Source organism: Enhydra lutris, unplaced genomic scaffold, assembly GCF_002288905.1.
Source record: "Enhydra lutris kenyoni isolate GAN:26980312 unplaced genomic scaffold, ASM228890v2 scaffoldscaffold38, whole genome shotgun sequence".
NCBI lineage: Eukaryota > Metazoa > Chordata > Mammalia > Carnivora > Mustelidae > Enhydra > Enhydra lutris.
In genome coordinates, this window is record NW_019154122.1 from 12,583,404 (window position 1) to 12,609,864 (window position 26,461).

The 26,461-nt window shown below is 44.1% G+C and overlaps 1 protein-coding gene across 2 annotated transcripts in view; it reads right to left on the minus strand.

The window, feature by feature from the left end:
- Positions 1-26,461, minus strand: part of LOC111154629 (kinesin family member 1B) — a 142,252-nt gene that overhangs the window by 14,905 nt on the left and 100,886 nt on the right. The window contains exons 23-36 of one of the 2 annotated variants that reach the window (XM_022514364.1): positions 25,511-25,689; positions 24,723-24,860; positions 23,281-23,529; positions 18,104-18,222; positions 16,894-16,979; positions 16,425-16,554; positions 16,082-16,244; positions 13,380-13,470; positions 11,607-11,725; positions 10,941-10,996; positions 8,967-9,075; positions 7,572-7,638; positions 6,231-6,315; positions 3,523-3,628 (exon numbers count right to left, since the gene is read on the minus strand). In XM_022514364.1, the coding sequence (XP_022370072.1) occupies positions 3,523-3,628; positions 6,231-6,315; positions 7,572-7,638; positions 8,967-9,075; positions 10,941-10,996; positions 11,607-11,725; positions 13,380-13,470; positions 16,082-16,244; positions 16,425-16,554; positions 16,894-16,979; positions 18,104-18,222; positions 23,281-23,529; positions 24,723-24,860; positions 25,511-25,689 (1,697 nt within the window). The remainder of the gene's footprint in view (positions 1-3,522; positions 3,629-6,230; positions 6,316-7,571; positions 7,639-8,966; positions 9,076-10,940; positions 10,997-11,606; positions 11,726-13,379; positions 13,471-16,081; positions 16,245-16,424; positions 16,555-16,893; positions 16,980-18,103; positions 18,223-23,280; positions 23,530-24,722; positions 24,861-25,510; positions 25,690-26,461) is intronic. The other variant, XM_022514365.1, reaches the window with a different exon arrangement.

Consider the following 26,461-nt stretch of genomic DNA (forward strand, 5'->3'; position numbering starts at 1 on the left):
AAAGACATATTTGCTGTGAAGCAAAGTAAATCCAAGGGGACAACGAGCAGAGAGCTGCACGGGCGCCATCTGACAGACAGCTTAAAATGACACGGGTCCCTCTCCTGAGACATTTAGTTAAGGAAAATGCTGGGCACAGAAAGGATGGTGGACGCCACCTCCATTAACACCGCCTGCAGGTGACGCAGTACTGGAAACGGTAGGAAGCTGCTGTGGCGTGAAGGGAAACCACGTCAGTTAGGTGACCCAGAAGCAGGACTGGGAAGAAAAGCGGCAGTGGCCCCTGTGGCCTGCACAGCACTAGCTGTGTCCCGGGAGAGCACTCACAGGCGAATGTGTTCCACACACCCAAACTGGAGTTCTTTAAGTTCAACTTTAAACAGTAAACCTTAGGCAAATAGAACAAAAGCTCTCTTAACCAAATTCCACTTAGCAACTTCCTAAATTCACTTATACTCTCCATATTCTTAAAATATAAAGACAGATGTCCGGTTCGCACTGAGCATCCTCGACTAGTGCGATCTCCCATGCCAGATGCTTTGCTTCCAAGACCTGGGTGTTGTGCTTACCAAGTATCAATAGTATTTAGTTCTGAACCTGTTTATACAGTTTTAGTTAATATAATCATCAAATTTAATCAAATATTAGGCAAATCCATGAAACATGAGGGCAAAAGGAATTTTTGTTTAGTGCAAAACTAACTTTTTTTTTTTTTTTTTTTTTTTTGGAAGATTTTATTTATTAGGGTGGCACCTGGTGGCTCAGTTGGTTAAGTGGCTGTCTTCAGCTCAGGTCATGATCCCAGGGTCCTGGGATCGAGCCCCAGATCAGGATCCCTGCTCAGTGGAGAGCCTGCATCTCCCTCTCCCTCTGCCTGCCATTCTGCCTACCTGTGGTCTCTATCTCTCTGTCAAATAAATAAATAAACAGAAACTTAAAAAAAAAAAATTTTATGTATTTATTTGGCAGAGAGAGAAAGACCACAAGCAGAGGGAGCAGCAGCCAGAAGGAGAGGGAGAAGCAGGCTCCCCGGTGAGCAGAGAGTCTGAGACGGGACTCGATCCCAGAAGCCTGGGATCATGACCTAAGCTGAAGGCAGCCGCTTAACCAAGTGAGCCACCCAGGTGTCCCTAAGTTGAATTATTTTATTTTATTTTATTTTTTGAGAGAGTGTGTGAGACAGTGTGAGCGAGCAGGGCGAGGGCCAGAGAGAGAGAATCCCAAGCAGGCTCCACGGTCAGCACGGAGTCAGATGCAGGGATTGAGCTCATGACCCTGAGCTTGTGACCTGATACAAAATCAAGAGTCAGATGCCCAATCCATAGAGCTACCTAGGCGCTTCCCAAGTTGAATGTTTGTTTGTTTTTAAAAAATTTTATTTATTTGACAGACAGGGATCACAAGTAGGCAGAAAGGCAGGAAGGGTGAGGGGGAAGCAGGCTCCCCGCTGAGCAGGGCTCTGTCCCAGGACCCTGAGATCATGACCTGAGCTGAAGGCAGAGGCTTAACCCACTGAGCCACCCAAGTGCACGCCCCCAAGGTTGAATGTTTGTAAAAGACATGATAATGCTGAGTTAAAAAACAGCTGTTAAGTTTGGATGTGATCAATGTAAAAAAAAGGGGGGGGGCAAAAAATAAAATGTTAATGATCAATGTTAAAAAGTTTAAAGGATTTTACATTTAGTTTCTTTATAGGTTTCTAGTTCTTTTTTTTTTTTTTTTTAAGATTTTATTTATTTATTTCACTGACTGAGATCACAAGTAGGCAGAGAGGCAGGCAGAGAGAGTAGAGGAAGCAGGCTCCCCACTGAGCAGAGAGCCCGATGTGGGGCTCGATCCCAGGACCCCGGGGATCATGACCTGAGCCGAAGGCTGAGGCTTTAACCCATTGAGCCACCCAGGCGCCCCTAGGTTTCTAGTTCTTGTTCCACCAAATTAAAAATCAGATGATGAATTATGGGCTTGGTTTTGCAAGAAAGACAATCGGAAGTTCAGTAAATGAGCCTACAATTTAAGGAAAGGCCTTGGCCCTGCAGTAAGACATTGACAAATTAATGTACGTTTATATAGTTTAAATTTAGAATGTTTTAAGTGTGTATCTTTTTATTAAAAATACTTGACTTTGGCCAACTTCTTTGATTAACTCTAAACTTCTGTGAAAGAAGCTGCTTCTAACGAAAGCCAAATTAATCTACAGCATCTGACCTGTGGCTGGGTATGAATCAAAGAACTTTTGAAGTTTCCTCTAATGTAGACAACCAGCATTTCAATCAAACATCATTGTTCTGTGCATTTTGCTAAATATTCTAGGGAAATTTCAGATCTATTCCTTATAGTTGCAAAGAGAACACGGCGCACAGCAGCTGAGTATCTGCTATCAACGTCCCGCCGGAGAGAAAACCCTGCGCGGTACGGCTGACTTCGGAGAAACGACTGCTCAAGATTCTGCCCAGGGCTAGGCCAGGCAGGGCCAGAGCACGCTTCCTTATCTCTGCACCCCTCCCACTCAGGCACACCCTCATATTCCTTCTCTCTCACTCTCAGTGCCTTCAGCTCCTCCTACAGGCAAAAAACAGACACTTGCTTTTTTTCTTTTTATGCAAAACCGCCACAAGGAAACAATGGAAAGAAATTAATCCCAGCCCAAACTTTTAAGCCTGTTTCTGCTTTTTGTCTCCCTTTTTCCTCTCTCTCTTTCCAACACAGATGTGAGGACATTTTTCCGGAACAGACAGAGGTGTAAGAAGTCTTCCGGAAATGCAAAGGCCAGCCCTGCTTTCCAGCCCTTGCCACATAAAGGAGTGGGGTCTGTGCACAGTAACATCACTCCTTTCCCGGGGAGGGAGGGGGGCCCAGTAGATTTATCTCCAGTCCGACATGGGAAAGCAGATTGGCTGTGTACTTTAGGCACTGTCTGTCCTCATTTGATTATAAAATGGAATTTTAAGGGAAACTAATTTAAAATTTAAAATAAAATTCATTATTTAGAGCAGACAACCTTGTTCAGAAGAGTTTATATATATTAGTTTGTCACCTTTCTGAGTAAATGAAAATGAAAAGCAAACACAGACTCCCGGACCCTCTGCAGGCAGCAGCCAAGGCTAGACACAAGAGGGTCCGTTATGCCAGGAGGACGTGCTTCCATGACACTCAGGACCAACAGACCTTCCTCTACAGCAACCCCTTCACAGCAAAGCAGTCTCAGCAACAATTAATCTGTACTTTTAAACCCCTGGGTAGCAGGCTGCGCTTTCTTTTGCTGCTCTTGTCTCTCCGACTGTGTTACATCTACGCAAACTTCACCACACAGGACAGAACGTTCATTCGTTCCGGTAACTGATCCCCACACCCCGGCCTCTATTTGCTTTCGGAGAGCAGCGCCACAGGGAGGAGAGGGATGTCTGAAGTGAGAAAGGAATTTGTTTCTGCACCTGAACAGAAGTCTCCGGTGAACAAGGAATCCCAATTGGGGAGCCATCAGCCCCTACAGGGGGGCCCCCTAGGGCTGTGCAGAGGCCCTACCTGCTGGAGTTGTGGGAGGACTTCAGGTACTTGGCAGAGATAATATTTAGAGAGAGGATGGCATCCACCGCAGCCTCATCCACCTCAGCCTTATTCCTGATCCGGCCTACAAGGAAGAATAAAGAAACTAGGGCAGGGGTACACTTGCAAACACAACAGAAATTCATTTAGCCAAAGAGAGACTTTTAAACCCAGGTACCTTCAGGTGTTGGAAGGGTCACGCGGCTCCCCGCCAAGTGCTCTCCCACAATTTCCCATGTTGCATTCTGCTGAATTCCCACATTTAGTCCATTGTGAAACCTGACTGATTCTCTATTCAAAAAATTTCTCAGATTCACCTCAACTTTTATTTCCACCACCCCCTGCTCGCAAAGGTCATCCCCTTCCTGTCTGGAACGCTGCGGTGGCCATTTCACTGGCCTTCGGGCTGCTCACCTCTCCCCCTCTCCAATCCACCCTACGCCCACTTTCAACTTCTTAAGCCACCGCCTTCGCTATACCACTTTCTTGTTCAAAATCCCACAACCGTCTTCAAATGAAGACTGGGGGAACCCGAGGGGGTGCAGAGCCTAGAGGTCAAGAGCATAGTCTGTGGAGCTGGACTGCCGGGGTCAAGACTCAGCTTCAGTACTTTCTGGCTGTGAGGCTTAGGCGTGCTGCTCAACCTCTCTGAGCCTCGTCTCTGAGGATTAACAATTCTGCTCTCACAAGATTGTTACAACCATGTTATACGCTTGTGACATTATATTATATGAAATAAACTAGTATTTTTAAAGCATTCAGGAATGTACCTGTTACAGAGTAAATTAAGTGTTCATTAAAAAAAAAAAAAACAGGCTTGAAAACCACTGCCCTAGATGAAGAGAATATAATCTCCCTTCTAGAGGTTCTTAATCTGGTCCACAGATAACTCAAAGAGTCTATGTATAGAATTCAGGAGGTCCTTGTGCTTCAACGCGAAAAAGAAGTACAACTTTATTTTCATAAACCTCTGACTGACATTTGGCATTTCCTTCAATTCTGAAAGGATGGGACAATTCACAGGAAAATCAGCAGTACCCGTGACTCTGTCCCCAGCAGAAATCATAGAAGTTTTCCTGTAATACTAAGATAAAATATCCTGACATTCATCACACTCTGAATGATAAAAATCAGACCCACTGCTTCTTTAATGTACTTAATGCATTAATATAAAGGACAGTTTATGTTATAAACCTGTTTAGTATTTGAGCAATTTCAGTATCATTAGTTCCCTTTGTAATCCTATGTACAGCTGACCCTTGAACATGGGTGTGAACTACAAGGGTCCACTTATATATACAGATTTATTTCCTTAAGTACAGTCAGCACTGTGAATGTATTTTCTCTTCCTTTTTTTTTTAGAGAGAGCTCTAAAAAAGCTGAGAGGAGCAGAGGGAGAGGGAGAGAGAATCTTAAGCAGGCTCCAATCCCAGTGCAAAGCCCGACATGGGGCTCCATCTCACTACCCTGAGATCACGACCTGAGCCCAAATCAAGAGTCAGACACTTAACCGACTGAGCCAGCCATCCAGGCGCCCCCTTATACTTTTCCTAATAACATTTTCCTTTTTCTAGCTTACTTAAAGAATACAGTATATAGGGCACCTGGGTAGCTCAGTGGTTAAGCATTTGCCTTAGGCTCAGGTCATGATCCCAGGGTCCTGGGGTCGAGCCCCGGAGCCGGCTTCTCCCTCTCCCACTGCTTATGTTCCCTCTCTCCCTGTCAAATAAATAAAATCTTAAAAAAAAAAAAAAAGAATACAGTATACAATACATGTAACATACAAAGTATACGTCAATTGACTAAGTGATTGGGAAGGTTCTGGTCAACAGTGGGCTGTTAGCAGTTACGTTCCAGGAGTCAAAAGTTATAAGTGAATATTCGACTGTGTTTCTAACCCTCATGTGGTTCAAAGGTCAGCTGTACTTTATTTTTTACATTTAAAAACACAATTCTGAGGCTTCGCACTGCCAAAGGGGTTCATGGCAATAAAGATTCAGAACCCTGCCTTGGGACTCTAAAGCTTATAAGGTTTAGTCAATTTTTTCTTTTCATCATGCGACCCTGGCCATGGGTTTCTAGCCATCTGCATGCTGGAGCCGTTCCTGGCCCTCTTACTCAAGATGCTTTCTGTGTGTGGAAAACAAAACAGACGGAAACGCTCTCATTTCTCCTGCATCTACTCAGACCCACCTGGATCCTTTTTGTTGTTAATTCTCAGCACAGATCTTTCTCACCCTCCCTCATTCTGGGACTTACTCATCAAAGTGCTTTATTTATTCATTATTTTTTGAAAGTATATATATTTATTTAAGTACTCTCTACACTCGGGGTGGGGCCTGAACTCACGATGCTGAGATGAAGGGTCGCACACTCCACCAACTGAGCCAGCCGGGCTCCCCAAACTGTTTTAAACATACATATGTTGTCTCCCCAACGGAACTCCCAACGAGCAGAAACTTCTGCCCTCTCTGAGCCTCTAACACAGAGCCATTCCCACAATAGCTGAGTAAAATAATGGTTGGCTGAATGCCTTATCCCTAACCATGGGGGCTGAGAAACAAGAGTAGCTTCACACTCAAGGCCACATGTCCTCCACACTCTGTGTTCTCCAGTACCCTCACCCCACATTCCCCGTGTTCCTCGAAAAAGCCCGGCTCCAACCTCAGCCGATGGAACGTACTCACCTACCACCAGCTCACGAACATCCTTCCAATGGAGTTCACTCCCCTTCTCGTGGATGATGGTCACTGTGACCCTTCGCTGGATGCCCTAGGTGACAGAGCCAGGCTGCAATTTAGCTGGGACAGTCTATGATTTCCTTGTGTGTTCTTTTCCGGATTGTATGGTATAGGGGTGGGCAAGAGGAGAGGTCTGGGGAGAGGGGAGGAATGCTGTCCCCACTGTTACTCTAAACAAAGGGATAGAGGTCAGGGGCTGAGGAAGAACCAGGTTCTGACACGGCTTTAAGAACAGATGACCAGATCATATGACCCAGAATATGAGACCCTCGCTCCTATGCCCACCTAGGTCATAAGCTTTTTTTTTTTTTTTTACGATTTTATTTTTAAGTAATCTCTATACAAAACGTGGGGTTTGGATTCACAACCCTGAGATCCAGAATCACAAGCCCCACAGACTGAGCCAGCCAGGCGTCCCAGTCAAGAACTGTTGAGCACTAACTGAATCTACTTTTGATTTACCAAAGGAGGACCTACATTTCATGGCTAGATTTTTAGTCCACTGCAACATCCATCTTCTATCTCCATTAAAAACTTTTTTTAAAGTTGTTTTTTTTTTTTAAGATTTTATTTATTTATTTGACAGAGAGAGAGAGTGCACACAAGCAGAAGGAACGGGAGAGGGAGAAGAAGGGAGACTGGTGTGGGGCTCGATCCCACCCAAGCTGAAGGCAGAGGCTTAACTAACTGAGCCACCCAGGTGCCCCTCCATTAAGAATTCTTAACTGGAAGGGGCACCTGAGTGGCTCAAGTTGTGAAACGTCTGCTTTTGGCTCGGGTCATGATTCCTGGGATCGAGCCCTGCGTCGGGCTCTCTGCTCAGCAGGAAGCCTGCTTCTCCCTCTCCCACTCCCCCTGCTTGTGTTCCCTCTCTCGCTGTGTCTCTGTCAAGTAAATAAATAAAATCTTTAAAAACAAAGCAAAACAAAACTTTTAACTGTGAAAGCATAGTTTCCAAATATGAAAACTGTATACAAGAAAAAAAAATTATATTAAAAAAATGACATGGGAGCTGCACAAATTACAGTAATTGAATAAAAATATTTTTCAAAATAGGTCTTCTAAAATATATTTATATATTTAAGCAAGGGTATAATATAAGCCAAGGTCTGAGGAAGAAACATTAAAAAACAAACATACAAAAAAAGGAAAGAGAAAAAAAAGAAGAAGCAAGAGGACAAGGTTTCTCAATCCCCATATCCACTAAAATGGAGAGGACAAACAGAGAAACAGAAAGAGCTCTGGGTCCATCCTCCCTCAGGGCCTCTCTGGCTCTCTCGTTAGTACCTGATGAAGCAGAAACGTCCCCTGGCAGGGCAAGCCCGCTGTGTGGTCGACCACAGCTGGGATGTACCTGTAAAACAGAAACGCACAAGAAAACAGACGGGATGCCGGTGCTGAGGGTCACCTCACCCGCAAGTCCCTCCCTGTTGCTACAGCCCCTGTGGTCTCTGTCTCCCTTGTCTTCCTCACCATCTGGGCACTTCATCACACAGTCGTTTGCATTCAATGAACCCTGTCACTTATCCACGCCACAGCACCCTCAGGAGACTGAAGAGCTCCCAGCACAGTAACATCCTTCGGCTCCATCCCACCCACTTGCCTAACAGTCCACAAATAAATGTACAACTGCAACAGGAAGTGTCAGCAGGGAAGAAAGGGACTGTTTCTGATTTTAGGCAGTTTTTAAGAATAAGAAAGCAATGAACTCAGTAGACACTCTTACCGCGAGTATGTCTCCCTCATAATGCAAGTTATAATCACATTATAGATCTGTCTATGGAAAGCACAATTTCTTAAAGCAACGTCACTACTGACAGTTAAATACAGTACTGATACAGCCATACTCTCTCACAGAGCAGGAACTCAAAAAATGTTCCATGGAGATGATCATGAGGGCGGTACTAAGCATTATCCTCAGGATAACATTTATTCCCCACCCTTTCCATGAACCGATACAGCCCCTGGCCTCTGTTTCGGAATGGGGATCTATTTTATGTGTTTTTCCAAGAGCATTTTAGAGACAACTATGAGTAACAATCACATTCTCCGCTCACTCTAACACAGCTCACACAGAGGAAGGAAGCTGATGTTGATTACTGTGATCTAGGTCAGCAGTCCTCAGCTGGAGGTGATGTGGAATGTTTGAAGACATTTGTGGCTGTCACATTGGAGGGGCGGTGCTACCAGCATCTCGTGGGTAGAGGCCAGGGATGTAATTCAATATCCCACAGTGCACAGGACAGCTCCGGACAAAGGGTCATCCAGCCCAAAACAGGGCTGAGGTTGAGAAACCCTGGTGTAAAGAAACGTTCTGCCCCTGGTCCTCTCACTGAGATGATTAAGGTTAAAGTTCTGACTATATTCTGTGCAACATGCTTCTGACTCCCTTTGCTTTGCTGCTGACAGAATCCGCTCTGTAAGTTTTCTTTCCTTGTACAAAGTGCCAGTCTCCGTGTTCTTGCTGTTGCTAATAAGAAGGCAAATTATTACTCTGGACAGTCACTTCTTTGACCGACATCTAATTAAAAAAATAATACCAACACCACCAAAAATTCAATTCAAAACTGAAATTCAAAAGTGACAATGAGTCTTTAACCTGAATATAAAGAGATTCCAAATTACATTTTCTAACTTTGAAAAACCTAGGCTTTGTTTAAAAGTTTATAAAGTTGGACTTACTCTCCTGTAGGCTCCAGTTCGCTGATCTCAAACCAAACCAGAAGATCGTACTTGCTCATGCTCTGGCCAAGGCTGGTTTTGCTCATGGTGTTTAACTTGGTGGCTGGAACTTGTAAAAGTTTTTAGAAAAATGTCAAAATATGGTCCAAGTCTACTTAGTAAAAGCATAAGTTCTTTAAGGACACACTCAGGAAAGGTAACAAGAGTCAGGGTGAGATTTAAATGTAGACTAAATGAGATTTAATCTGGAGACCCAGATAAACATCACCATCAATGACATTAGCGCCTCTAAATTCAGAGAACTGGGAAAATGGAGAGTTGGTATCTCTCTCCCTCTCAGCAAACAGCATCTGTTGACAAGAACACAGGTTTCGTGCAGAGTAAAAGTGCTCACGAAACCACTCAAAAACCTTCCTTAGACTCTCCTCTTCTGTGGCAGGCAGAGCAGGAAGTGGTGTGGAACACGCAGTGTGGGCAGAGCCTCACACCTCACGGGGTCTCCTCAAAGCTGCAGCTCATGAGGGAAGACCCATGCTCCAGCCCAGGAGTTCCCAAACCTGCTTGCAAGTGGGATCTTAAAGCAAAGCCCAGGCAATTACATGACACAATGTCTATGGGCAGGACCCAGTCCTCTGAGAGGGCTGAAATCCCTCCAGGTGATTCCAATGTGCACGTTCTCTGCTCAGAACCTGGGAGCACCGGTGGGAGAGTCCAGTGACTTGGGACCGACTACTATTCCGCCACTAACTACTAGGCAACTTCGGCTGAGTCACTGAATCTCTGGGAATAAGTCTCCTCATCTACACGAAGCAGATTAGGGTATTAGCCGCAATCTTGAAGAGGTATTGTGAGGACCCACTGACACAGGGTATCTAAAGGGGCCTTAGGACTCATACAGTCCTAGTCAAATGTTAGCCTAGCTGCATGATTCACTCTGGCTGAATTCCACCTGAGCTGGTGCTGCTAGCCAAGAAAAAATCAGTGTCACTGAGTCTGGTGGTCATCTGAGGGCCAAAAAGCAAAATCAGAAGCGTTAAAAACACAAAAACAAAAAAACCATCTACTAGGAAAAATCTTTAAAACTGAAGAACCATTGCAAAGAACCCAAGTGAACAAACACAAGGGGACTCCGCCCCGCCCCCACAGGTGAGGGGAAAGCGGCCCCATCAGAGAAGCTGCGTCCTCACATCTCTCCAAGGGAAGCGTATTCTTGACAACGTGCTAGACCCTAGGCCCGGTTCAGGCAGCAAACAGCGATGTGTGTTTCCTACACAGAGAGCCAGGCTTTAGGATAAGCCCCTGAGCATGGTTCTACATCTACGGCAGAGCTAGGTCAGCTACTAACCATGTCGTTTGGGCGCCCTCTCACTCTGGCAGCCTGGAACTGGCAGAGAGAGAAAAGACGGCCCTGGGTCCGCCCCATCCTGGAAGGTGGCAACAGCGGAGGAAGCAAGCGCGTTGGCGTGCTCAGAAAACGCGTCCAACACATGCACATTCACATAGTCAGCTATGAGAAACCGAATGAGTTCAATCTTTCTCTCATGGTCTGAAGGCAGGATGGAGAGCAGCAGTACAGAGGTGGAGAACAAGTACAGGGTCGGGGGGAGGGTGGCAAGGGGGCAATGAGGAAAAAAGGATGAAAATAAAGAAAAAGCAAAACAAGATGAATGAACATGCAGAATACATTTGAGATGCAAAGAAATGCCCAGTCACCCACCAGTCAGGAGGAGTTACATATAAAGCAGAGAGACTTAGGAACAGGGAGCTTATCAAAGTCCACAATAAGACCACCAGAAAGTTGGCAGGGAAGGAGCCCTATTGTGTCTTACTTATTTAAATCAGGAACCTAGAATTCCAGTTCCTGCTGGACACAGGAACACGTAAAGATACACAGGAGAGGAGCGGGCATGTAAAAATTATTTCTGTCTGAAAAGCGACCTGAATAAGAGCAGTGTCACCCAGAGAAGGGCTCACCTGGCTTGGAGAGTGGCATGGGTGGAGGGAAGAAGCGGCGAGATGGCTGAGGTGGGCTGCAAAGGAAGGAAACAAAGTTCAAGGCTGAGAAAGGGTCTCATGTGGACATTAATGGCATGTTCGAATCTCCTCCAGAAACAGATCATTTGCACTTTCCGATGAAGCAGAGTATCAGGCACCAGACATAATCCCCACAGGGAAACTGAGAACCAGATATTTTAATAAAAGTCCCCTTGTGGGTCCCAGCTAATAAGTGAAATATGAGAACTTTCCTGTTAACGCTGACACTCTACGATCACCCAAAAGGCCCCATCGTTGCTCTCATCACCTGTGACGTCTCCACTACAGCTCATGCTTCCTAAAGCTCTGGAATCCTTACACACAATCCTCATGTTACGCCACCTCGCTTTCTATCCTGTTCAAAGTCTCTTCCTAGCACAGAGACGGTCCTCCAGGGCAGCCGGCAAACGTCAATGTGCTTCACCTATCATTAGTCACTCGGTGGCTTAGAAAAAAGGTGCTGATGTTTCTATAGAGGAAACATCGGGTAACACAGAAAATTGTTCTTCAATTATCTTAATCCCTTAAAAGATTTCTTCCTTCCCAGCAAGTGGCAGGAGGAGTAACAGTAAGATCAACAAGAATCGTTGCTTATCTGGTTCATACCTGTTCAGCTCCTGTCCTTGCAGATGAAGCGGGTGCTGCTGATAATGCCCGAAGACTTCAAATACTATCGGCTTGGTTTTGATATATTCCACAAACGATTCGGTGACCTCCACCGCAATCTAGTAAGGAATAAAGCCAAGCTAGATTAGGGAAAGATCTGCTGTAACACACACACAGAAAGTCAGCACTTCAGAGTAGCCAGGATGTGCTGGGTATCGACTCTTTAGGCCTCCCATACCAAGACAGGGGCTCCTCCCTGGTTCTCATTACTCTACCGAGCTCCAGGCCTTCAAGACCCTCCGTCATCTGACATACCTGCTGCCCTTCACACACGTGCTGTTTTGGTTCAAACTCACCTGCTGTTCCTCCTGCCTGAGCTTCGCTCCTTGGGATGCCTGAGGACTTACCCAGGCTACGGCTCTGCCTGGAAGGCCTGCCCCTATCTCCGTGCCTTTAAGTCATTCCTACATTCAAGGCCCAGATTTAATAGTAACAACAGTGAGAAAAACATGACTGTTGACCAGGCACCAGGTACAATACCGAGTCTGACTCACCTTTTCTTATTACACTATAACCTTCAGGAAGTTCCCCACCTCCTTTCTCCACCCAACATAACTTTAAAGTATCTTCCCATTAACGGAAATGACCCTGCCTTCTTTCTACTCCCTTCGCATTTAAGGAATACTTTTCTATGATCGCATGCTACTGCTGTTTAAATATTCATTTGATTTCCCCTAAGCTCTTTCGGGCATAATCCTCTGTGATTCATCCTTACTCCCCAGCCGAGTCAGGCACAGTCCTTGTGCACACTAGCCCAATGAATATTTATGAGATATGCGCATGCTTATATTCATGCAATTAAACCTAAAAAAGAAAACAGTGTGTTTTGTGTTTGCTGTTCCATTTTCAGTGTTGTCCTTCCTGCTCCTACCGTTAGCAAGAGAAGGAGAGCGTGTCATGTCGTAGTGAAGACCCTGAACACCAGGACCACACTGCTCGGCTTCAACCCCATCTCCGCCACTTCCTAGCTCGGTCACCCTCGTGTGTGACCTTAACTGCTCTGTGCTTGTCATCTCAGCAGTCATATGGGGCTTATGAGGGTCTACAGTATAAAGGTAAGGATTAAATGAATGAAGACACAAAAAAGGCCTTTGGAACAGTAACTGAGATGAAATAAGAGCTCAGAGAATGTCAGCTATCGTAATGAGGCTGCAGACTTTGAATCGAGTGTGGGTGACCCTTCCTAGAAGAGACGGAATGCCTGTTGTCTTACTCTACAAACAACAGCTCTAAGGGCACTAATGGATTCATCATATGATCAGCTGCAAGGAAAAGAGACTGAATCTTAATTTATCTACAAAAGATAATTTAATTTTTCCTACATCTGAGAAATCTAAGTGTCTTATAGTTTAAAGGACAATATGTTAACTTAAACAAAACTCATATTAAATCCACTCATTTTTCTAGGAAGGAAACACTAAAAACAACTCACTACATTCCTACTGATGGAACATTTTTATGGGCAGCCCAACCCCCACACACTCCTGGGGCCCACTGTAACTCGAGAAGGCTGGCCACTCCGACCACTGAGGATTACCTCATCGCTCTGGCCACTCCCTCTATTGTCTATTCTCACCACCAAGCAGCTTGGATAATCCTCCTTCCAGGGCTGCGAAAGACAAAGGCCGCCCACACAGGTCGACTGCCTAACACCGCATCTCAGACAGCCCCCAGACCTGCAATTCTTCTGGCAAAAACGTCCATGTCACTTACGTTCTGCACGTGATAGAAGCCCAGAGGACTTCCTCTGCCGTTGTTTTTGAGGGGTTCAGTGGAGAATGCTTCATCATGACGATGCAAAAAGCTTAATAAAAAAAAACAGGACACATGAATTTCAAATTACAGTTTCATCAAGATCTATGTTTTAAGAACCTGACTTGGAGGGGTGCTTGGGTGGCTCAGCTGGTTAAAACATCCGACTCTTGATTTCAGCTCAGGTCATGATCAGGTTGTGAGATGGAGCCCTGACCTGGGAGGGGAACCTGCTTAAGATTCTCTCTTTCTCTCCCTCTGCCCCCTCCGACTACCTCCCTCTTAAAAAAAAAAAAAAAAAAAAAAAAAAAGAACCTGACTTGGATCCTCTGGAAAAAAGTAGCCTACTTAAGCAGAGTCTTTAACTGAACCAAGTAATTTGTAGTTCCTTGTGATATATATTTTCCATTATCACTCAGACAGCATTTTAGATTTTATTTCAAAAATGACTGAAAGATTAACTGACCCTGACCACTTAGCTCTGTGGACACACATGCAAGAATATCTCGAAAGCATCAAGAGTGAATTCAGTGACTTCCTGTTTCTTTGTAGGAACATTATTTTTACTGAGAATAGAAATTATTGAAATCATTCTGTGCAGAAAAGATCTGGCAGATTCAAGCTTCCATAAAGTAGTACTAAAGCCTGTGTTTAGTGTTCTTGCCTAGGACAGTCTCTGATGACCTGCGAAGATTAAATTTAAATGTCACCTCTTCCAGTAAGTCTTCCCTGACTCACCCAAACAGCTGTGTCTTCCCACAGTACTAGGGACCCATTTTCCTTCAGTAGCAATGGTTTCACTCTTTGTAATAATATGTTTACATGCCTGTGTCCCCGAAAGATAGTATCTCCTTAGTGTTCCAGATATAGAAGATACTCCTGAAATATTTGTGAAGCAATAGGCTATGTTTATTTATACTCACAGATAGTGGGGTTTTACTTCTCTCTCCCTCCCTATTAGTCTGAAATAAACAGAAGTAGAACTAAAGAATACTGAATACAAAGATTTACTCTGACCAAGCCATCCAGGTACCCCTCTCTTTGTACTTCTTCTTTTTTTTCCCTTCCAATTTTTTTCCTCTCCAGATCATAAGCTGTATGTGCCAGGGGCATTACTTGATTTGGGATCTACACTCCTCCAGTGCTCTGCTTAGAGCAGGGACAAATATCCTGGGGTTCCACACTGGTGATGCCTGAAATCATTCATATTGCTCGACAGCTGTGTCTTCTCTATACCAGGCCAGATGAGAGTCTGTAAAAGCTCAAGAAGAATCTGAGCCTTCTTTCAACAGGAGTCAACACTCCCTCTCCTCCAGAGCTGACACCAGGTGGAGAGGCTACTCTCGTGCTGGAGATTTTAGGACAAAAAGATCAACATGACATTACTGGCATTTCAGATGCCAGTTAACCAAGTAGGTCTTTTCCATAAAATATTTCAGTTGTGGGGTGCGTGGGTGGCTCAGTCGGTTAAGCGTCTGCCTTTGGCTCAGGTCATGATCTTGGGGTCTTGGGCTTGAGTCCCAGGTTGGGGGCTCAGAGGGGAGTCTGCTTCTCCCGTTTCCCCTGTTCATTCCCTCGCTCTCAAATTAATAAAATCTTAAAAAAAATTTTTTTTCAGTTGCCTAACTAGTGTAATAATGAAAGCTCAAAGCAACAGGGTCATCTAGCTAAGTCCACCCCCATGTTAATTTCGGGCTGCTAGTGAAAACACACCGACAGGGCACAATCAACACTCGATAGGTAATATGTCAACAACAACTGTGAGTTCTAGCAAACAATATCAGTGGCTTACTATGCAGTAATCACATCTGATTCGCGGCTATAATCTCCATAAAGGCAGTGCTTTGTCAACTGTACGAGGACCCCTGATGTGCAGAGAGGCACATGCTGAAGGACAGGGATGGCAGAACTCTCAAGGAGCCTCCTGGTGGCGCCAGGGGCCAACTGCGGACTTGGACTGAGTCAAGGGAGAACGCACTCTCTTGTACTGTGGCCCTTCCTCAGTAATGAAAAAACATACTGATGTCTGGAGGTATTAAAAGTTAACACTGTCAAAAGAGTGTTTTCCAAGGAGTGTTATGAGAAGAAAAACTCCAGAGGGTTATAGGATAGAGTTTGTAAGTGGCTAAGGAATGAAACCAGTCACATCTCTACAAAGTAGTTATTTTTCAGTTGACGTGGAATTTTACTGTCATTTGCATGGTTTTTTTCCTCCAAGTATTGAACAGGCGTAACTGGTGGCTGGATAATTCATGGCCTTCAGACTTGTTTATTAATAAGATATTTTCCCACGAAGAGCATTAAAAAGATGATTAAACAGGCTTATCTACATCAGATCCTGTATTTCCAGCAGAGGGGGGACAGGCCACTGTGGAACCCTCTTAGCAGGATGCACGGTCACACCCCTCCTCACAGCAAACTCGAGTTCATCCCATTTTAGGTTTCTGGTTCTTACCGCCCCCTGGAGTGAAGAAAGCTGTTTTATTTCAGACACTGGTAGTTGTTTCCCACTTGAGAGTATTAACACCTCACATAGGGGAAAAAAACAAAAACAAAAACAAAAAAACCACCTCGCATATGTAGAGTGAAGCACTGGGTGGTACACAAAGGATGTCACCCGGGTCACCAGCACCAGCGAGGCAGGCACGCAGAGGGGGGCTTACTTGAACTGACAGAAGATATCCGCATACTCCGGGAGGATCCCGCTGGCCTGCAGCACAGTTACTCGGAAAGTGAAGGCGCTGCCCAGTTTCAGGTGGTGGCCGATCTCTTCAGAAAACCCTTCCATGACCATCTTACCATCCAGCAAAGTGCCTGACTTCAAATCTAGAAAGGGTCAAATGAACACACATATGGTTCAAATACGGCACAGACCACTCTCAAAGAGGAGAGAGGAGGGCACGCTTTCCATTCCTAGTCGACGAAAGCAACTATCTCCCTTGATGATGGTCAGTATCTTGCCCTCTTTGAGAATGTCCCCAGTCACGGTAACCTCTGTCTACGTACCCAAGTCATTCATTCGATTGATTTCTTCTGGAGGAGTGGTGACCTCAGAACTCTGACCCTGTCCTTCCACAATCCTCAGTTCCTCCAAGGACAGACCAGAACGAGTCATTGCAACTGAAGAAAAGTCATTCTGAAAACAAGGCAGGAGCAGGGAGCTGGTCAAGCAGCATGACAGCATATTTCCCCCAACCTCCTTACTCATGTCTATTTGCCCCAAAAGTAACAATGGCTGGAAAAGTATGTGGATTAAGAGCTGCCTGAGAAAAGGTAATAAAACAGAATTAGTGTCATAGTGTCTTTGCCTCTGTAATTGTTAGACATATCCTGTGTTCATGCAACAAGCCTGTGGTCACCTGTCTTTTGCAGCTCTGGCCAGAAGAACTGTTTTCTAGTGAATATCCTCCCTTATTATAAACCTGTCTCCTGCCTTTCCTTCTCTGAGTTTTTCCCTCCCTGGAAGGGTTCTCACCTGATTAAAGTACTCGTTATCAAAAGATATTTTAGCTGTTCCTGACTGTCGAATCCCAGAACCATAATCAGGAGCTTCTTCATCCGCTAAGTAGAAAACACAACAACAAAAAAGAGAAGGATCAAATGAGTCTACGATGGGGCCAGAGGAATGGCTCTTGTTGGATTATAAAATAAACAGGAAAGTGGTGGAGCCTTCTAGCTAGAAGACTTTCGTAAGAGGAGATGCTGAAGAACGAGCTTTTGCTTAAGAAAGGAAGAGCCGGAAGCAGTGAAGTCATAGGGGCTGATTCCAACTCTACGCAGAGGTGTGTTTACCAACCTGCTCAGCTCAAATGAGACTATTTAATAAGGAATCAGTTTTATTCTTGATATTGTTCAAATGTCACACCTAGAAACACGGACTCTTCCCTTGGCAAGAGGACATGCAATACCACCCAACGAACAGCTGAAGGTATGGGACTGTGCTTGCACAAACTGGCATAGAGTTGACCCTGGTGACCATGCCAAAGATTTCCACAGGGAAAAGCTGCGAGGCCACGCCACACCAAAGGGCATCTAGAAATTATACGAAATGGCCACATTCTTTCCTCAGAATGTAGGCTGGATCATGGAGAAGTGTAAAATAGCAGAATCTTGATCCATAAGCAACAAAGCAGTAATCCAAGGACTGAAATGGCTGGTACAAGTACCGTGAGAGAAAATTACGCAAGAAAAAGGTCCTGGATATCCTTTGTTACTTCTGAAGCAGTTTTAGAAATTACTTTTATAAAAGTTGTTCTTTTTTTTTTTTTTAAGATTTTATTTATTTATTTGTCAGAGATCACAAGTAGGCAAAGAGGCAGGCAGAGAGAGGAAGGGAAGCAGGCTCCCTGCTGAGCAGAGAGCCCGATACTGGGCTCGATCCCAGGACCCTGGGATCATGACCTCAGCTGAAGGCAGAGGCTTAACCCACTGAGCCACCCAGGTGCCCCTAAAAGTTGTTCTTTATGTTAAAGGAATCCCTTCATCCCATTACTCCACAATAGCTGTGGCCCAGACTAACAGAATCTATTTATGATAACGGGGAAATGATAACTAAAAGGAAGCAATGAAAGCTTTCTCCGAGACAGACACGCCAACACGCAACTGAAGTGCGGCCCACACAGAACTGGTCTGCCTTGTCTCTGGGCGAAGAACCACAGCTCTCACACGGGGGCAAGGTCACCTACCTGCAATGGCCTGCACGGCCACACGCAGAAACCCCCGCACTTCACCTTTCTCGCTGACGATGGCTACCCTGTGAATCAGGGGCACCGGGTACAGCAGGTTGCTCAGGTAAACAAATGCCCTAGAGACAGAAACCAGGAGACAAACATCTGAGCGCCCTGCAGGCAGAGAAGATGGCTTTCAGATTCCCGAGAATATTCTCAGGGCTTCTAGGCCCTGTCTTAAGGTCACCTTTCTGTTCTGTACTACCAGACTGCCTCCCGTTGCTCTTCTGGCAGAGATAATACAGAAAGAAATGCAAATGCTTGGTAAAGCAGTGGACAAAGACCAACTTACACCAAATTACTCCCTATAAAAATGACAAGTTAAAAAAAAAAGACTAGCATAGGTAGAAGAGTAACAATTGGAAATAGACTTTCAAGAGGACTGTCCTATGGATACTGCTAAGGTGGAGAAAAGGGAACCTACTGAAGAGCTTAACCTTTTAACATAAAGGTGTTTTGTTTTATTTCTCCCAAGAGATAAACCAGAAATTGGGAGACAAAAAAGGAAGGAAATGGGACTGAAATACAGTTAATAACTCTAAAATAGATTTCAAGTCACAGCATTATGGAAATGCTCTAGGAAATGACTATTATTTTCAGGCAGGTGACTGACACATATGAGCAAAGAGGGTTTGTAGCCAGAAGTTTCTGAGGAGCAAGCTTAGAGGAGACTCTGGCTGGACACAGACGAATATCCAGGGAGAAAAAGAGAGCTCATCCGTAAAGGATTGCTTTTGTTCCTGGAGTCCAAAACTTAACTCAGAAATGGAAACACGAAAGGAAGGTTATAGACTTAAAATCGTCTTTTTCAAACAAACTAGCAGAGTCCCATCGCATTTGTACTCTTTTTACTTCATTATTTTGTATCTATTGATTTTTTTTAACAATAAAAATGTGATTACAAGTTCATTTCAATTAGTGGATGTGATACAGAATCTAGTTCCTACTGTTACTCTTGTCTTCCCACAGGGTATATGATCTTTGAACACAAAGCAAGACAGAGAGTAAACATTTGCACCAAGAAATCAAACATAACCGAACGTGACACGTATGCCTGTCTGCTTCTTCTCCTGCTCTGAGTCTGCATTAGAACAAAGAGAAATGGGAGATGGAGTGGATTTGTGGGATTTCAACTCAAAGTAGTGAAAAAAAATACTGAAAATAGACAAAGTACACCACAGAAAAAGACATGTTAATAAAACTTAAAGAGCATAAATGAAATGTGAATGAAAACTGTAACAAAAACAACTGTAAGTAAAACACTGAATCAGATCAAATGAAGTCTACTTCCCTTTCAGTCTGCTCCAAAGGTGGGGAAGGAAATACTAAGAGAGGGTTAAAGCTATGTTGTATAAAAATTTAAAAATGGAAAGTCTTCTAAAAAGGATTAAAATAAGAATCTCAAGTATTAGCTACTGTGACAGAAGTTAAAGACGAAGAATTTGGCCTACGGTACCAAATGGACGGCTTCCCTTTCCCAGTCAGCACCATACAGACCACCTTCAGCTCTTCATGATTCCAGCCCACTTGCTCGCTCTCAGTGCCTCGGTGGGGCAGAGTCACCGCACGTACCTGTCCCCGGCGTGGAGCCCACCCTGAACTCTACTGCCCACCTCATGCCTTTGATTTCACAACTGCAGGTCAGGTCTTACTCTGAACATACTCTCATGACAGGCTCCCCCAGCGCTAAGTGATCTCAGTAACACACATGACTCCATCATTGCTATGATTTATATCTATATGACTGTTTGTCTGTCTCAACCACCAGTCTGCAAACCTGAGAGAGCAGGATTCACGTTTGATTTTGTTTACCGCTGTCTACAGAGGGTCTGGCATATTTATTAAGTACACTCAACATCCAATCAACATGATTGAGCGTCTATGTACATGACTTGTCCTCTATCTTTAATCAGAAGTGGACCATTTTCCAGAAAAATGGGTCACACCAGAGGTTGATTTTTCAAAGATATACTCAAGATAGATATTAACTATAGAGAACATGTTTAGGTTCCTAACTCTACTTAATTTGTATAGTTGTTTTTATACTTATGCCAGGAATGCCTGTTTCTAATTTTCAAAAAGCTTCCCATTGAAGGCACTGCATATCGTGTTCACACATGCATTACAACAAAGTACTGTCTGACCACACACTTAGGCAAAAATCCCCTTTCCACCTATGGCAATGGTTATTCCAAAGGTGAAAGGACAGAAAGTATTCTTTTGTATTTCCCGTTTTAGAAAAGAGACTTCTGTGATTCTCCGGCAGTGGCAGGGGCACTGGCACAGGGGCTACACAACCGCATGGTCACTTGCCAGCTCTCCCTGTATTATTATCGGAAGACTGTCCTTTGCCCAAGGTCAATGCCGTAGAAGTTCTCCTCTGAAGTTTTTTAAGCTGGAATTTTTATAAATACTCTGCATTCTTGAGAGTCCTTATACTTTGACCTAGCAGACTGAAGGAGAACAGAAATGAGAGAGGGGAAGATGTAAAGGGTATATTAGCATAAGTTCTGTGAAGTTACATCAAAAAGGGAAACTAATTTGGTCAACAGAAAGACAAATCAGTGTAATTATGGTTCTAGTTACAGAACACAATGTCAGTTCAGACTTAGGTGTCAGAATAACCATCTTTTGCCCCCTTTTAACCCAGCTTAACTATTTTACATTTCATCCCAAATTATGATGGATGGTTCATAACATCCCAGCATGCCATAAAAGAATAGCTAAAGGGACAAGCTCTTTTCATTTTCATACAAAAATTTGCCAGAGGCAGCCAAGGCCAAGAAACAAAACCTACAAATGGAATTTCACAAGAAAGTGGAAAATTTTACAAGCGAATTGTATTTGCAATTATGCGCCAATATGGGAAGTCCTATCCTGTGAATCACAAAAACAGGAAAGAAGTTACTTCTCATACGTACAATGACCACTACATATCTGGGTGAAGTTGCATAGTTATCAGTTTTGATTGTAGATGAGAAATGAAGTCAAGGGTGAAAAGTAAAGAGCTATCCCCCACTTGACTGATGGCCACAATTTCACCCCCTCCACTAACATCCTCCTCACAAGTTAAAGTTAGCTGTAGAACCTGGGAAGCCAAACATATGGAAATTACTTGAAAATCAAAGCAGAGCTGATTGCTTTATACCTATACTTAAATCTGATATGATTAAAACAGTAGAGAAAATAATGCATACATTTTAAGCCAGTGAATGTCCATATTAAGTGGGATTCTGACCCAAGTTCTCCACACAAGCGACTCCAAATACAAAGGCTTCGGAAAACTCTTCACCAGGATAGTCACTTGGCTAGTGCGGATGACAGAATCGAAAAGATAAAGATCTTTAAGGCTCTCCGTTTTCCTACCTAACTCCTCACTTGTACTTGAGAACCCAACAGCCTCGGTTTCAGTGAAGCCAACGTGCGGCCTCAAACATCTCCTAGGGTCAGGGTTCTTAGCGATGTGCCGCATGAGATGAAGCTCCACGTTCCTCCCTGTGTGACGGTGCACAACGAGCAGCTGCGCAGCTGGCACCAGGACAAGCAGTTTAGGGACAGAAACTCAGTTCTAACTCCCAACCCTTTTAGAACACACAAAGCCATAATATAAGAAAAAGCTCTATCGTCCCATTATTGGTACACAGAACCACTGCTCTCAGTTTTAATATAAATCAGCTTCTCTGAAATTCTAGGCATCTATTTCTGGCAATACACCAGCAGAAAACAACATTCACGGCTGCACAATCCGTTAATGCTTATGCACGGAAAACCTGAATAGATGCCGCTCCGCTATCATAAACTCCCAAGACTGTCTAGTATTACATTACAAACCCTGGTCACAGTTGAGGCTTTTGTGTCTACCAGCAAGCTTGTCTTGCCCCCTGTCCGGCTCAGTGACCGTACACCCCAGTAGTTATATTTAGTCCTTGCCAGGCGACCAACATCACACCATAAGCTCAGTGTGAGACTTACCTCCCTACTGGCTCAGGACATGTGCTGCGCTTTAATTTTTGGAGAACTGGCGTAATTCCCTATTTTTAAAGCATTCAGCAACATGTGGCCCTAATGAACTGTTAAGATTCAATTTCATACCTTAAAACCTGCACACACTTTTTGTGAATCCAGCGAGTGCTGCACTGCTGAATTTGTAATAAAATTACCTCAGCACGAAGACTGGGTGTAGACAAAGACCTCAGTATGAGGGGCATACGAGGAGAGCTCTGCGTCACTGACAGATGGAATCTGAGACAAGGCCTCAGTTTGGAAAACTCAACTTAACACAGACCAGTTTCATGCAGTGCTGAACAAATATCCATTGTTGGTGGTGTCAACAGATAATTTCATGAGCTTCATCATTATAAAACCTATAGGTAAAATTTTGGCAGAAGCCAAAGATCTACAGATAGGTTCACTGAAACTGGCTAAAGAAAGGCATTCATTTCAGACAAAAGGAAACTTCATGTTCCTGATTCTTTTTCTGACTCAAAGTAGGTAAAAAATAAACCCAACACACTCCTATTTATTTACTTTTTAAGATTTTTAAGTAATCTCTACATCCAACTTGGGGCTCAAACTCACAACCCTGAGATCAAGAGTTGCACACTCTACTGACTGAGCCAGCCAGGCACCCCCTACCTATTTATTTATTTATTTAGATTTTATTTTTAAGTGACCCAACACTACTCCTGATTCTACTTTTATCCTCTTGATTCCTGACAGTGTTATACATCCTTTGTTTCAACCTTGGCCTTGCTCTGCTCTCCTTCTCATGTCATCCCCCTCTGCTTCTTCACTCACATTCCTACAAAAAGGAAGCATCACAACATAGGAACATTCTTTGACCTTGTAACACTAGATTCAGCTCTAATTACTTTCTCCTCTGTGGTTTTCCCCTTTAGAGGGAAATTACTGGGGAGTTTAAGACAAGGGGTCCTCCACGGAGAGCCTTTACACACTGCCGTAGGCTGTACCGAGCAAATACTGACTACCCCATAGACACGGCCTGAGGGCTCTCCCCGCCAGATCGGCATGTCACAAATGGAATCTGCTAAGGAACATCATCCCGAATTGCACAAGGAGCCTCTTTAAAGCAAGAGCTGGTCCCTTTTTGCCCTTCTCACAATAACCTCACCAACCTTCCCACTAAAATGAACCATGGGGATCGGTCGTAAAACGGGTCATGCCCGTCACTGAAGAGATCTGATCCCTCCTCCGTCCCTGCGTCAGAGCCGGTGTCATCCACGAATGCCTCATCATCAAAATCCTCCATTTCATCTTGCTGCTCGTCAGCCAGCTCAGTGATGTCGGAATCGGCCGTGGAAAAAGTGGGGGAGGGTGTGCGGTCAGCAAGGCGCTCATTCACACAGCCGTGGAAAATGGGGGAGCTAGACACCAGGGAAGACGCCAGGGGACACAGCCAAGGAAGGAGAGAGGAACAGTTGGTTAAACAGGAAGCTATAGATGTCAACAGGACAGAACCCACTGGGGAATCAACACAATAAAAGCAAGTGGAAAAGCAAAAGGATAAAATGAGCATAAATCATCTGGTTCAGGTGAAAGGGAACAAGGCCTGGTCCTTAGAATAAGAAAAGCAAAGGAAATACATGAGTGGAAGATCCCAGGTAAAATGTGTGCTGCGAAAATGCTTGTATTTTCCAGTTCACACAAAAGATCAGCAGCCAAGCCTCAAAGGAGCCACTCAACATTTGGTCAAATAAAAAAAGTACAGATCTTTATTACAACTCCCACGTCATCTCGGAGCAGAAAACAAAATGGATGGAGTGGTGTATGGCAAAGCAAGTACGGGCCTTGCTTGGATAAGCCGTGTTTGGCCAATTCAACGCTTCAGAAACACTCTACTAACAGAGTGGAATGGAACAGATTTAACTTCATTTCTACAAAATACTAGGACTTCAGCTCCTTCTTTTGGCCTAGTTCCTGTAAAACTGTCAGAAAATTTTTGTAGTTGAAAAACAATTCAATTTCCGAAATCATTGCTCAGAACATATTACATTACATTTCTGCTTTTTAAATTCTAAACCTCTAAGAACTTGGACTCCGTATGGATTCACAGGGCACTACTTGTTTTCATTACACGTTGAAATGTATGTATGCACAGAAGAGGCTCAGGCAGATGACCAAGATCTGCAGTTGACTCACCCACGGCAAAGACTAACATGAGATAAACTGCCTTAAAAAAAAAAAAAAAAAAAAAAAAAAAAAGAGGACACGTCGGATCAAGAAGTTAGTTGCCAGCTGGTAAGCTGTAAGTCATACTGATTTTAAACTGTGCAGGATACAGATACAGGTTTTCTTTTTCTTGCAAATCTCTGCTCTTCAACTGTAAGAGGCAGGGAAGGCTGTCAATTACTCTGGATCAAAGACGAGCCTGAAGGACGCACACTGAAGAAAGCGTAGGCAAGTTTACCGCATGACCCGGTGGCTGGGTCTGAATGGGTAAGATTATACGTGGAGCATTTGTGCACACTTTTTCTTTTAACTTTCTGTAATAGCTGCTGAGGTTCTAAACAAATCACTCACTATTTAAAAAGAAGACACTGATGAAATCATCACGTACCTTCCGACCAGTTTGAACCAATGGAACCGATCATAAAAGGGATCACTGCCGGTCACGGTGGCTTCGCTTTCGTCCTGGGTGCCGGAGGCCACCTCACCTGCCCTGTCATACATCTCGCGCATCAAATCCAGCCTCTGCCTGCATAAACACAAAGTGCTCTGCTTAATATCATGAGATTGCATCAAAATTTCACTCTGGAAGTATCTTCCATGCAAGATGAAAAAAAAAAAAAAGCTGTTCCCATCATTTAATGATATTAGAAAAGAATGAAGGCCCAAAGTAGAGAAACTCACAACGCTCAGTATTCACAGTGTCTGAGTCTAGAGACAAGCCACCTAACCGCTACTGAATCTTAAGAGAAATGTAGTTCAGTGGTATATGACATCTCAAATATAATGTACAGTGGAAAATATCTCACCATGCTAAAGGCAAAGGAAACCATATTGTAACTTTCCTGTTTATTACCGATCACCAGATCCAGAACAGAAAAGATAAATGATTACCAGACCCAAGGCAGAACTAGGTATCATGAGATTGAAACATTTAAAATGTAAGAGGGTCTACAGGGGGCAGATCTAAATCCGATCTACAAGCGACAACAGAGCGGGATTCATTGATTTAGCAGAAGATGGATGGACGGTGGCAGCCCTGCAGAGCAACAGCATTCAGCACCACAGAAAAGGAAGCAATAGTGCCATCACACAGCGGAGAGTCTGAGGGAGCCCACCCAAGCAATTTATTATTATTTCCTAAATAAAACAACTGATTTTATGAGGAATTTTTCATACTTGAGTTTCTCCAAAGACCAATAATGCGTTGCTCCATTCTTCAGATCCTGGACCTCTACGGCCACCACAGTACGAGGGAAAGGCCTGTCTTCATGAGTTTTCTCCATCTCAGTGGGAAGTAATTCCGGAGGCAAAGGGGAGTACAATGTGTCTGTCAGCAGGACAAACTGGAACTGCACCTATGTGGAAAGAAGAAACCATCCCAATGGCCTTTATGTTTTCAGCAAGTCAGCCTCGGAAATGAGGCAATAGAATCCTACTCCACAGGAAAGAGGTCAAACGTGTAGTATGTGCTCAGTGAACAGCCTATGATTAACTGGGGAAAAATGGCCACGTGTGTATCAGCTGTAGAAAACCATCCTAATTTCAAATTAAGCTTTTTACAGACTTTGCTCTCCTAGCCCAGCACAGTGTTTTTACACAAACTAAAATCTCAGTCCCTATATTTTGGTTGATGGAACTCACATAAGAGAACAAAAGCTGGACCCACAAGGACATCTCTAGCTTCTCACTGAGTCGTGGGCAGGGGGTGGGGGTGGCTAGAGCAATGTCACAGCTGGTTTTCCATCCTAAACTCAAGAAGCACAGGTGCTACTCTTAGAAGTGCTTACTACGTGGAAAGTGCTTTGCATGCGCCATGTCATTTATGTCTTGCTACCGCCCTGTATTTTCACCTACGAGTATCTTGTAAATGCCAGATACACCAGCAAGAAGGAAAGACAGAGTCTCCTGCCTGTACTTCGTCTGCTTGGAGAGAGGGGTATATACTTACAAAATGAAATGGGCTGGTGAGACTGAATGAAGAAGATATCCTCCCCTGTTGTACAGCACTAGAATACAGCCCTAGGGGAAGAGAATGAATCTCCCAAGGCTGAGCCCTCTGTGCTCTTTCCTGCCACGTGATACTGCCCACTGACTCCACTGTCATCCTAGTAGCCTCCATTCAACAGT